This window comes from Trichoderma gamsii (assembly GCF_001481775.2).
Source record: "Trichoderma gamsii strain T6085 chromosome Unknown Scaffold_44.2, whole genome shotgun sequence".
NCBI lineage: Eukaryota > Fungi > Ascomycota > Sordariomycetes > Hypocreales > Hypocreaceae > Trichoderma > Trichoderma gamsii.
The window spans coordinates 188472-201215 of NW_020171381.1; the positions used below are offsets into that span (position 1 = coordinate 188472).

General features: G+C 50.5%; 4 protein-coding genes across 4 annotated transcripts; 2 read left to right on the top strand and 2 right to left on the bottom strand.

Moving 5' to 3' along the window:
• Positions 1-501: 501 nt before the first annotated feature.
• TGAM01_v209297 (hypothetical protein) lies at positions 502-3307 on the top strand (the record flags this gene model as incomplete). The annotated part of the gene is made up of 3 exons (XM_018801897.1): positions 502-1139; positions 1207-1927; positions 1988-3307. The coding sequence occupies 3 exons, from the start codon at positions 502-504 to the stop codon at positions 3305-3307; spliced, it is 2679 nt and encodes an 892-aa protein (XP_018664722.1).
• Positions 3308-3918: 611 nt separating this feature from the next.
• TGAM01_v209298 (dihydrolipoyl dehydrogenase) lies at positions 3919-5752 on the bottom strand (the record flags this gene model as incomplete). The annotated part of the gene is made up of 5 exons (XM_018801896.1): positions 3919-4536; positions 4603-5307; positions 5391-5470; positions 5542-5600; positions 5691-5752. The coding sequence occupies 5 exons, from the start codon at positions 5750-5752 to the stop codon at positions 3919-3921; spliced, it is 1524 nt and encodes a 507-aa protein (XP_018664721.1).
• An 822-nt stretch (positions 5753-6574) lies between these two features.
• On the bottom strand, positions 6575-9181 carry TGAM01_v209299 (hypothetical protein; the record flags this gene model as incomplete). Its single annotated transcript, XM_018801895.1, has 1 exon — positions 6575-9181. One exon carries the CDS (start codon positions 9179-9181, stop codon positions 6575-6577), a length of 2607 nt encoding a protein of 868 aa, XP_018664720.1.
• A 687-nt stretch (positions 9182-9868) lies between these two features.
• On the top strand, positions 9869-11336 carry TGAM01_v209300 (dihydrolipoyllysine-residue succinyltransferase, E2 component; the record flags this gene model as incomplete). Its single annotated transcript, XM_018801894.1, has 4 exons — positions 9869-10102; positions 10164-10532; positions 10592-10984; positions 11040-11336. The coding sequence occupies 4 exons, from the start codon at positions 9869-9871 to the stop codon at positions 11334-11336; spliced, it is 1293 nt and encodes a 430-aa protein (XP_018664719.1).
• Between the last annotated feature and the right edge of the window lie 1408 nt (positions 11337-12744).

Sequence of the window (12744 nt, forward strand, 5' to 3'; positions counted from 1 at the left end):
ATTAAGTTGAGAATCCTCTTTTCTTACGAAGCTGTGAACACCTTTGTGAAAAATGATGTTGAGAGCCGCTTCAGAGTAGCGGCTCGGTACAGCGTTTGGCAGCCCTGCGCTCAGTGCGTAGCAGTGAATGCGACAGCGGCCCTCTTTTTCTCCCCCTCCCTGTCTTTAGCTTTCCCTAGTAGAGATCTGGTGCCGGCAGAGCTTAGATCATAGCTCGTCGTTACTCATCCGGTGACGCCTCTTCTATCCACCAGCAGCCACCTGACTTTAGGCAGTAACAACTTCGAACCATAAACACCAGCTGACTGTCTTTGCATCACGCCTCCGCCAACAGGATCTCTTCATTCTTTGGCTCGGGCATATGATTGATATGCACATCGCTGGCACATTTGACGTTTACGGTCTTTGGCCTGTTCCTGTTCTACACCTTACAAGCGATCCTAGATGATCATGCTTGGCTGCGCTTTGCCATCGACAGAGCTCCGCGACTGAGCTTCCAACATGGCACCCAAGGTTTTTGGACGACTTACCGCATCGACGCAAGGCGGTCGATCGTTTTACGAACAGCTGCGAGGCTACGACGATGAGGCAGGCTTGGACACGGAGGCAGGCCTAATGGCAGACCACAATTTTATGCCTACGGCCAGGCATCGCAACAACACCGACAGCGTTTTATCACCAGAAGCGGACAGCGTACACGGTGGTGCCCAGAGATCAGCTGCCGATGGCCGAAGCTCTTCTCTAGGGTGGCCGCACGATGACGAAGGCGATGAGGACGTGCCTGCTTCCCTCCTCGTGGAGCCTAACAAGGCGACGGCAAATCCTGGCCTTGCTCGAGCAGAAGCACCGCATGAATCCCCACATTATGAGAGCCCGAATCTCTCGTCGAGCCACAGCCACGCCCCATGGCGGCCGTCGGCTGATGAAAGGAGGCACGAAGTTCCGAGGCCAAGCACACGACCAGCCGCCACGCCTTATATACCATCAATGAACACCGGGGCGTCGTTCAACCGAAAGAATACGGCGCTGTGGAAATGGGCGAATATCACGAACCTCGACAGCTTTATGAGAGATGTTTATGACTATTACGAAGGGGGTGGGATGTGGTGCATTATGGTTGCAAACGCTCTGTGGCTACTGTGAGTTACAACCATGGGCTTTGAACCAGCTACTGTGAATTCGGCAAGAACTAACACAGAGAGACAGGGAGACTTTGTTCGTGGCCGTCTTGTTGACCTTCTTGACTCAGTGCGTCGAATACAGTAGCATACCGCATAGCCACTCTCTGAGTGAAGTCGTCATACCTCGCTGCACCCAGAAAATGTCGGGATGGTGGGCGTTGGGAATATGGTTCTACTCCTTCTTCTTCATCTGGAAGTCTGTGCAGTATTTCTTTGAAATCCGCCGCTTACTCTTCGTTCGCGAGTTTTTCATTGTCCTTCTCGAGATTCCCGAACAGGATATGCAGACCATTTCCTGGCAAGATGTCGTTGCTCGAATCATGACTTTGCGGGATCAGAACCCTCGGACAGCCTCAGATATACCGCAAAACCTACGACGCTTTATTGGCAGCCAGTCGAAGGAACGATTAGACGCCCACGATATCGCCAACCGACTGATGCGCAAGGAGAATTACCTGATTGCCATGGTCAACAAAGATGTACTCAACTTATCGCTTCCGTTTCCCTTTCTCCGAGGACGTCAGTTGTTTTCAAAGACCATGGAATGGTATCTACATTACTGCATTCTTGACATGGCCTTTAATGAACTGGGTCAAGTCCAGCAGGACTTTTTGCGTGCTGAACGGAGGGGAATTTTGAGCCAAAAATTAAAGCAGCGGTTCTGTTTTGCTGGTTTTCTAAATCTTCTATTCGCTCCCATTGTCCTTGCGTATGTCATCATCGTCTACTTCTTTACATACTACAATGTGAGTACAACATTTGATACGACAAAAACCGTATAATCATCGCTAATTCACAATGTGCAGGAGTATCAAAAAGATCCGAAGCTGGCTGCGGCTCGTAAATACACCTCACTTGCTGAATGGAAATTCCGCGAATTCAACGAGCTGCCTCATATATTTTACGAAAGACTCCACATGTCATTCCCGTTTGCGACCCGGTACATTGATCAGTTTCCGAAACGTATGACGGAGGAAATTGCACGGAGTATCTCATTCATGTGTGGAGCTCTCACTGCAATCCTCGCAGTGTGCACGCTGCTAGATTCGGAACTATTCCTATCATTTGAGATTACAAAGGATAGAACTGCTTTGTTCTATCTGGGAATATTTGGAGGCATATGGGCAATCACTCGAGGGATGGTGTCTGAAGAATCTATGGTGTTCAATCCCGAGTATGCCCTGAGGAATGTGATTGAATATACCCATTATATGCCCGACCACTGGCAAGGAAGACTGCATAGTACCGACATTAAACAGGAGTTTTCCGAACTCTACAAGATGAAGGTGGTCATCTTCTTGGAAGAAGTCCTAGGGATCATAACAACTCCCTTGCTGCTGCTTCTGTCACTACCCAAGTGCAGCGATCAGATCGTGGACTTCTTTAGGGAATTTACGGTGCATGTAGACGGCTTGGGCTACGTCTGTTCATTCGCTGTCTTCGACTTCAAAAAGGGACCAGGCCATCCCGATCGTCAAAGAATTCCTCAGGATGTCCGTGATGATTACTATGCAACCAAGCACGGCAAAATGGCTGCATCTTACTATGGATTCCTCGACAACTATGTTATCAATCCAAAGACTGGTATCCCTGGACATATGCCTCCTGGATCACAGCAACCATTCCATCCTCCGCCTGCATTCCCGAATCTGAATTCACCTACCCTGGCAGCAGACATGCAAGCTTCTCAAGCAGGAATTACAGAAACAGGAAGGAATAGAAGCCGAACCGTTGGACTGGGCACGTTTCCCAGAGGAGGACACAGCATCACGCAGCCATCCCCCATGGCGTCTATGCTGTTGGATCCTCGCCACCAGCCATCCATCACAAACTTTGGAGCAAGAGGACCGCATAAGCCGCGCCCTTCGCGAGGAGCGCACCGTGCTGATGGACAAATCCCCGAAGAGCCATATGAGGCTGATGCCGATGTGGATGCAGCTGGGCTGGGAGGTGACAGCTCCGAAGCCGGAGCCATGCTCGGAGAATCTATGTGGCAGACGTCACCTGGCAGGGAGCTCAGCAAGGAGAATAGCATGGCTAACTTCAACGAGCCCGAGGCTGGTGTGCTTGGACTGATTAACCAGTTTCGGCAGGCACAGCATCACCGCCGAGGAGGGGTCTTTTAGTAGATACTACAAGGGGGAGGAAGGAAGGATTTATCACTCTTCTTCTTTGGGCAGTTTGGAATCTTTCTTAGAATTTGGATACAGAAGGCTTGAAACCGGGGCGTTCTTTGGTCGTCTTTCAATGGTAATATGCTTTAGGAAGGCGTGAGTATTAAAGCGTTAGAATTCCTTGTCTTTTTCATAGTATTGATAACAAAGCGCTACAAGGCGATGGATTTACTCAGTATATTATCCAATCAACCACAATTTCTATGCATGCTATATCAGTGTGGTGCTACTTTTGCTTCGTCGAATAAGAACAGTCTCCAGTGACCTGACTCGTGAATACTGCCTCTTTTTAGCTTTATTATTTTATGATATTGTACAACTCATGAACAAACTCGGTGACTCTACAAATAGATCCAGCTTAAGTTTGACGCTTCGCCTCCCTAGCAATCCATGGGATACGCAGCTCATGCTTTGCTGCTGCATCCCAATTTCTATGTATTTTCTTTCATTTTCTCATTTTTGTCGCTACGAGTGGCCTATTAGCTGAAAAGACAGCTTTCCCCCAACAACGCCGTATCATTCATCAACTCCAGGACACTAGGCTTGGACCAGAAGGACGCAGCTTAGAAGTGCAGGGCCTTGGCATAAGTGGCCATGGCAGCCTCCTTGAAGGCCTCAGCCAGCGTGGGGTGGGCATGGCAAGTTCGGGCAATGTCCTCGCTGGAGGCACCGTACTCGAGAGCCAGGGTGGCCTCAGCAATCATCTCACCGGCGCCAGGTCCGACGATGTGAGCGCCGAGCAGACGGTCAGTCTCGGGATCGGCAAGAATCTTGACGAGACCATCAGAGTCGAGGTTGGTCTTGGCTCGGGAGTTGGCGCTGAAGGGGAAAGTGCCGATCTTGTAGGGGATGTTCTGGCTTTTGAGGTCCTGCTCTGACTGGCCAACCCAGGCGACTTCGGGGTGGGTGTACATGACGGAGGGGATGCATCCGTAGTTGACGTGGCCGTGGCCCTTGGCGATGTACTCGACAACGGCAACGCCCTCCTCCTCGGCCTTGTGGGCCAGCATGGGTCCAAATGTAACATCGCCGATGCAGCGGATGTGGGGGATCTTGGTTCGGTATTCAGAGTCGATGATGACGCGACCTCGCTCGTCCAGCTCGAGGCCGATGTTCTCGAGGCCCAGGCCCTGGGTGTAGGGTCTTCGGCCAATGGCGACCAAAACGACCTCAGAGTCAATCTATGACGCATGTTAGCACCGATGCTGTCCGAAAATACTACAAATGTCATTTGGTAGGCTACTTACGCTCTCAGGCTTGCCGCCCTTGGCGGCGTCAATCTCCAGCTTGACGAGGTCGCCGGAGGTATCACCGCTGACAACCTTGGTGTTGAGCTTGAACTCAATGCCCTGCTTCTTGAGAATCTTCTGGGAAGCCTTGGAGATCTCGGTATCCATGCCGGGTCCACCGATCTGGCCGAGGAACTCAACGACGGTAACCTTGGCTCCCAATCGCGACCAAACTGAGGCCATCTCAAGACCAATGATACCTCCTCCGATAACAGTCATGGTCTCTGGGACTTTCTCCAGAGCAATAGCGCCAGTGCTGGTGACGACGCGCTTCTCGTCGACGGTGAGGCCAGGGAAGGGAGTAGCCTCAGAACCAGTGGCGATGAGGATGTTCTTGCCGCGGATGACGGATTCACCGCCATCGTTGAGGTCGACCTTGATTTCGTTCTCGTTGATGAAAGAACCAGTGCCCTTAATATACTCGGCGCCGTTCTTCTTCAGGAGGAACTCAACGCCCTTGGTCAGGCTGTTGACGGAGGTGTCCTTGGCTTTCATGAAGTTTTGAAGGTTTAGCTTGACCTCGCCGACCTCAATACCTCGGTTTTTTGTGTCGTGGAGGATTTGGTGGTACAGATGTGAGTTGTTGAGCAGAGATTTTGAGGGAATGCAGCCGACGTTGAGACAGGTGCCACCAAGGGTGCCTCGCTTCTCAATGCATGCAACCTATTCGCAACAACAAGTTAGTTTCTGGCTATCATCTGCCCAAGGTAGAGCAAAAATGAAAAGCCTCCAGATTTTTCCCTCACCTTCATGCCCTCCTGTCCAGCCTTGATAGCTGCAATATATCCGGCAACACCACCACCGATGATAATCAGATCCTTCTCCTCTAAAAACCCCCCCGTTAGCACATGTATAAACCTTGCGCAAGCCACAATAGACAAGATACGGGCTACGAACCAGAAGTAGAGGCGAATCCTCGGCCCCATCGTGACAGAACTGGCGCGGCGACGGAAGTTCTGCTCGAAGAAAAATATACGGGTTAGCTACGCGAGAGATTTTCCACAATCGCAGAGATGGCGACCGCTGGAGGGGAGCTGGGCACTCACGCCAATTGCCTGCTCGGCAGCGTGCGGATGGCACTTCGGGGTATCAGGCGGCTCGCGAGCATGCTGGGCAGCCGTTACTGGGAGCGATGTGATGAATTGATGGAGAGGATTGTCGACGGTTTGGAGATCGAAAAGAAGTGCATCGGCCTGGGCCTATAGCAAAGCCAGCCGGTTTTAGGGAAGCTCCGCTGCGTCCCAGCGTGGTTTCCACGCTTGATTACCTGAACACTGGGGACTGGGCGCGCTGTCAGGCAAACAAGCGGTACTAGCAGGATACTAGCTGGGTACTCCGTTCGCTGAAGCCATTGCTGGTGGGCAAGCAGCGCAGCCCCACGACTCCAGCTTTTTATTCTCGTTTTTTTGCCCCTCGACATGTCGTCGCGAGGTATCGCTGCGTACCCCTCTTGTTCAGCGGCGCAAATCGGCCTCTCTCGCTTAGAGGCGGGACGCCCCCCCCCCCCGGAGAGCTGAAGTTGCCTAACAGAGGCACAAAGGAGCACCTAGCTGTCTCAGTACAGTTATCCCGAGCGAGAAGATATCAACAGGTCCGTGGCCGCCCGTGAAGGGGGAGCCCAGCCTAACAGATCTTTGCGCTTCGGCAAATTGCCACTGCAGGACGAGGATTCGCCGGGTAGACCGGGCATTATGATGACAAAATCAGTGTCCCTTTTTAATTGTCACGCTAGTTCCTGGCAGTTTTCGTCGAGCCTCCTTATCCTCGGCAACCTCGTTTCAAAAGGGGCATTATACTCCGCCTGCACGTCCAAGAGGCGATCAATTTATATACGTACTCTATATATAGGTATAGCCGTGATTCATATTGTTTATATGATTTGTATGACCCTTAGTAAATATCCTGGCGAGACCAGTTTCTCTGGGTTTCCCTAGACTTCTCGGGCTGCTTGAGCCTGCACTGTAGCCTCAGCCTTGCCCCTGACTCTTTCCAGCCTCTTCGCCTCCCGTGGCGTTATCAAGTTGCTTTTCCGCAGCTTCTTTCGGAGAAACCACTCCAGGCCGGCCGCAAGTGATGGCATATCTGCCACCGCACCAAATATCTTGGCCACCCTGGTGCTCTCTTTGTCGTCATTGCTACCTCGACAGGCCTGCAGGAGGCTGACTATGAGCTGCTCAACAAACACTTGTGTCCAAGAGTTCAGCCTAGAAAGGTGTAGAGGCTTCAATATATTGATGTTCAGGGCTCCGTTAGAAATCAGAGTTGCGTAGAAGCGAGCCACATGGCCAAGGCGACGCTCGTCCTTCATCTTTTCACTGTCGGCAGTCTCCTCTTCTTCTTCTGCTTCTTCACCAAACATGAGTTCGCCAAGGCTGCGGAATATCCTCCAAAGTCTGTCTTGAAAAGCAAACCTAATCTTGTTGTTGATGCAGGCCTGCTTGCCCACGAGCGCGTAGTATTCGTTGTAGTTTGCTTCACTTCCGACGCACTGTACAAGAACGCGTGCAATTTCATTCTGATCGTCTTTTCTCAGCTTGAGGTTGGCATATTGCCGATATCCATGCTCATAGTCTGTCGCGGACATGAGGGCAGTGAATATGGCTATCTGTGCCGAGGTGTGGAAGCCTTGGCCGCGAGCTTTCTTCGAGTAATCGGGCAGCACAATGTCCATATCCTCGTCATCTGTCAGATCTCTATCATTCTTTTGTGTTGCAGACTTTGACTGTTCTTCCAAGTCCTGATATGTTTCTTTTGCTGGCACACTGGCTCCCACCAGCCACCATTTGCCTCGTGTGTCTGCCTTTTCTATGTCTTGCAGACTCAAGCCCATGGGCGCGAGACCATCGAGTCTCCGAGACTGCGACTTGAGCTCACCAAGCTTCTTTCGAATGCGGAGGACGTGATCTGATACAATGCCAGAATCCAATCCTCGAGCCTTTGGCTTGCTCTTGCCAAGATCGTTAATCGTCTCAACCATAAACTTTGTGCGTACAGACAGGTTGGCGGGCCCGATGTCGCCAACCGCCTTGTTCAAAATGGATGTAACGTGCTTGAGCGCATTTGGATCATCACGTCGAAGGAGGCGGCCCGCCATGCGGCAGATACGTAAAAGGAGCTCAACGTTTAGCTCGTTCAACTCTGAGAGAAGCCTCTCCATATAATCAAAGATGATCTTGCAGCTCACAACTTCGAACAAGTATAACTGTGTGAGATATCCCAGAATGTTTGACGATTCTTTGGGAATTTCTGCTAAATCAATTCCTCCTTGCATGACGCTCTTGTATGAGCCTTGGAAGCTTACTACCACTTGTTGTATAAGATGGGATCCAAAGCTAGATCCAATCACTTTGTAAACTGCGGCGGAAAAGCCACCTGTGAGAACCAGGAACTGGTCGGGGACACTTGAAGACTTGTACATTTGCGCCAAAAGCGTATCTGTAAGAATCTCAGTTATGTCGCCACGAGCGTTGTTCTGGTAAAGTTCCTCGACAGATTTGACAATTTGCAAGATATTTGCTTCCGTCAGACGGTTCACCAAACCCTGGATCTGCTTCTGCACCCGCATCTTAACTTCTGAATCTGAGTTGGCAGCTTTTCGCAAAGACGGAGGCACATATTTGGCGACTACTGCCCCCGTGGTCGGAGCCACATATGGATTCTCCTTCACTTTGGTCTGTGTACGATTCGATGATCCTTCTTCTTGGCTATGGTCGTCGCCTCCATCGTCTGAAAAATCGAACCGGTCTTCGTCTTCTGAGCCATCTGACACATCAGAATCACCCTGGGCAGCTGAACCACCCTCTGCTTTCCTCCTCTTTGAAGCCAACCAGTCGTCATACTGCCTCTTTCTTTTGAGACTGTCATCGGCTTCTATCGTCTCAGGCTGCCCCCCAACGTCGCCTAAGATTTCATCGAGTCCATCATCTTTAAAAGATTTCGGCAGCGATGACGATCCTTTCTTGATGCGTAGTTTCTTTTCGAGTGCCTCAATTTCCTTATCATCTTGGGCCAATTGTTCGCGAACCCTTGAAGAGACTCCGTCGTACTTCGATGATGCCTCTACCTCATCGCTCTCGGCACCGCTATCCGCATCGCTCTCAGCATCACTCTCACCCTCGCTCTCGTCTTCTAAGCCAAAGTCGTCTCCGTCTTCTTCAGAGCCCTCGCTTTCGCCGTCGTCGAATTCTCGTGACAAGCCATCTTCTTCTTCGTCAGTCGGAACTTCAAAGCCATCGCTGTCACTCTGGGTGTCGTCAATAGGTAAAGATTTTGCTGGAGGAGCTTTGGGGCGTTGTGAGTTTCTATTTGGGCGAGTAGAATTGATCCGATTGGCTTGGATTTTAGCAGGTATAGCCTGCCTCGGGTGATGCTGTGTCCTTTTCTGCGCTCTTTCGGCTTTCCTCCGCGATACCTGACTGAAATTGCCCTTGGTTGGTTTGAACGGGCGCCTTGGTGTCTTTTGTTTGTCTTCTGGCACATCCAAGCCCATGCGCTTGAAAAGCTTCTTTTGAAGCTCTGCAACGTCTGCGGACGGCATGGCAGCGAGAGGAGAGCGCAAAACAATAGAATTATAAGGCGAGTGTCTTATACAGACATTATGAACGTGAGGCTAGATTCAGCTACAAAGGCTGCAAAATTGTTAGGCCAGTGTCGCGGCAAGAACATGGCGGTAGTCCCAAAAAAAAAATTGCAATGACGTACTAGCAAAAGCCCAGGGGTCTCGGCCGCTGCAACGGAAGATTCAGCCACTAACAAACAGCCTACGGCCAGAGGGAGCAATAGACTCCTACTGGGTTTAGCAGGACTAGAGAATTTTCTGAAGTGAAGGAAAAGACGTCCAGTTGCCGAAGTTAAAAAGAGCAAAGCGAAATAATGCCAGTCTCATAGAAAACATTAACACAAGTAAGCCACGCAAATAGACACGGAATTAAATTTAAATTACAATTTACTATACATTTGCATACATACAAGCCATGAAAAAACTGTATAAATACCATCTCTATAGTCTTTTTAGTAGCATTATAACCCCTCTTAGCTGGCTATTGCTGTTTTGCTACGTACACTATGTCATTTGCAGCGTAGGGCCCTTCTTTTCCCGATATGCATCTGCCGAGGATACGTACATTTACGTACTATTTTTTAATTACGCAGAACAACACCTCTCGTTCTCCTAGTCTCCCGTGAACAACCTCACTCATCCTGCGCTCGACCACGCTCGCCCATCATGCTGTCTCGAAGCATAGCCTCCGTCTCCCGCATTGCGCCCATGCGCGCCTTGCGCCCTTCTCCTGTGTTCCGTCAGGGACTCCCAAGCTTGATGCGCTTCTATGCCGACAAGATCATCCAAGTCCCGGTCATGGCCGAGTCCATATCTGAGGGCACTCTCAAGCAGTTCTCAAAATCGATTGGCGACTACGTTGAGGTGGACGAGGAGATTGCCACCATCGAGACGGACAAGGTATGCTGCCATTGACTCTGCACGCCTAGCCTGCCAGTTTTCTCACCCTTTGCGCCTACAGATCGATGTGGCCGTCAACGCAACAGAATCCGGTATCATCAAGGAGTTTTTCGTCAGCGAGGAAGACACCGTTACAGTGGGCCAGGATTTGGTTCGTGTTGAGCTTGGTGGCGAGAAGCCCGAGTCTTCAGGAGAGGCAGAGAAGCCCAAGGAGGAGTCTAAGCCCCAAGCTTCCGAGTCAAAACCTGCCGCCGAGCCGGAAGAGCCAAAGTCACAACCTGCGCCCAGCGAAAGCAAGAGCGAAAGCAAGAGCGAGAAGCCTGCGCCGTCTCCCAAGAAGCCTGAGGAACAGCCTCAGAAGAAGAGCCAGCCCGAATCTACCGCATCGTCAAGCTCTCAGCCAACCCCTGGAAACCGCGAGGAACGCCGTGTAAGTTTTTGATAATACCTATACTTACTCGAGCTCATCTAATTCAAGATGCAATTTAGGTCAAGATGAACCGTATGCGACTACGTATTGCCGAGCGCCTCAAGCAGTCTCAGAACACTGCTGCCTCCTTGACGACCTTCAACGAGGTCGACATGTCCAACATCATGGAGTTCCGAAAACTTTACAAGGAGGAGACTCTGAAGAAGACTGGCGTGAAGCTGGGCTTCATGAGCGCCTTTTCTCGTGCCGCAGTTTTGGCCATGCGAGATATCCCCGCCGTCAACGCTTCCATCGAGGGTCCTAACGGAGGCGACACCATCGTCTACCGCGATTATGTCGATATCAGCGTCGCTGTTGCCACTGAGAAGGGTCTGGTTACCCCCGTGGTGCGAAACGTCGAGTCTATGGACATGATTAGCATCGAGAAGTCTATTGCCGACATGGGCAAGAAGGTTGGTACTCGCCGCACCACACGTCAAACTGGCGGTTTTACTAACTGAAAACTAGGCTCGCGACAACAAGCTCACTATTGAGGATATGGCTGGCGGCACATTTACTATCAGCAACGGCGGTGTCTTTGGCTCGCTGATGGGAACCCCCATCATCAACCTGCCCCAGAGTGCCGTCCTGGGTCTCCACGCCGTCAAGGATCGCGCCGTGGTTGTCAACGGAAAAGTGGAGGTTCGCCCGATGATGTATCTGGCGCTTACATATGACCACCGTCTGCTCGATGGAAGGGAAGCCGTGCAGTTCCTTGTCAAGATCAAGGAGTACATTGAAGACCCCAGGAGAATGCTCTTGTAGAAGCTCTTCTTCCTCCCAAACATTACACACCCTACCTAACGATGGCGGTAAACTCTTTAATTAGAAAACGTTGTAGTTAATACAAGCATACAAGACATGTGAATATAGGCTGTATACCGAGGCACCATGACCCAGTAACATTCATAATCCACGTTTGCGTAGAGATGTACCCAAAAGCTAGGTACCTTACCTTCATTTAGGCAAGTGCCCAGTAGCTACTACTAGATACCTACTTGTACATCTGAGAATAGCGAAGTCTTCTTCTACAGAGAACAATCCTTTCTTTTAACGTTTTAGAAGCTCTCTGTCGATAATCAACCGGGGTAGCTACTGGTTAGACAAGGGTGTGTTGCCAAGGTAGCATGATAAGCGTCGTCCAAAGTCGTATGTTGTAAAACTTCAGCAACGGAATAACGGAATATTAGCACGATATGGCCCAATAATAGTTTTAATGTGATTGGAGCGCACATTGTCGTTCTTTTTCCTCTCTCGGCGTCTCACCCGCGTATTGTTTGTATGTATGTACATACCTATGTAGGCAGGCCTTATGCATGGATATCAAAGTTGTATCTACTAATTATAACTAGACAGCGTGGTGTTTGTATCCAGGCACTAGAGACAGAAGAGAGAAGCGTGAAGCGTGAAAAAGAGTGAAGAAAGCCACCTTGTTTCTACAGAAGTTATGGCCAAACATCTACAAGTGCCTGTTCAGTCTCCCCAAAGCAGTTAGGCTTATTTGCTCTTTTGTTTGCTCGAGGGTTCTATGTACTTCTCGCACAATGTACAAATAAGATCAAACTGTTGGAAACCCATGCACCTGCACCTTCTTAATTGATGACGAAATTGCTCTCAGAGCCGCAATACCCATGATCTAGTCCTAGTAATCCAAGCCACGGAGAAGAACATGGAGATTGTCGGGCGAAACAAGACAATGTCCGCGGGTATTACTTAAAATCGAGAGTCGTTCTTACACGCGGAGCTCGGGATGCCGGGCGCGAGATGGAAATTTTGCTCGTGGGCCCGACGAGAAGCTTACAGGATATGGCTAGTCCTTGGGAATTTCTAGCAGATGCTGTGGCTAGCCATGCCAATCGTCTGCAGACGGGTGGGGAGGGACCTTGTCCATCGCATCGCACCAATCGATGTCGGCACGGCTTTCCACGTTGGTTGGTAGGTCACGCCACCATCCCGGCAGTGGGTTGAAGAAGGATTTTCGGGCTGCAAGAGCGGAGAAGAGAGGTGCGGAGGAATAAGCAGACAGGACAGGATGAGACAAGCAAGGTACGGAATAGGTAGTCGAGAACGAACGAGAGGAGAAGAACACATGTGGGTTGGAGGGGTAGTTAAGAAGAAAAATGAAGGTGGCGGCGTAGCTGTGAGATCGAGTAATCAGCCGTCGCCAGCTAGC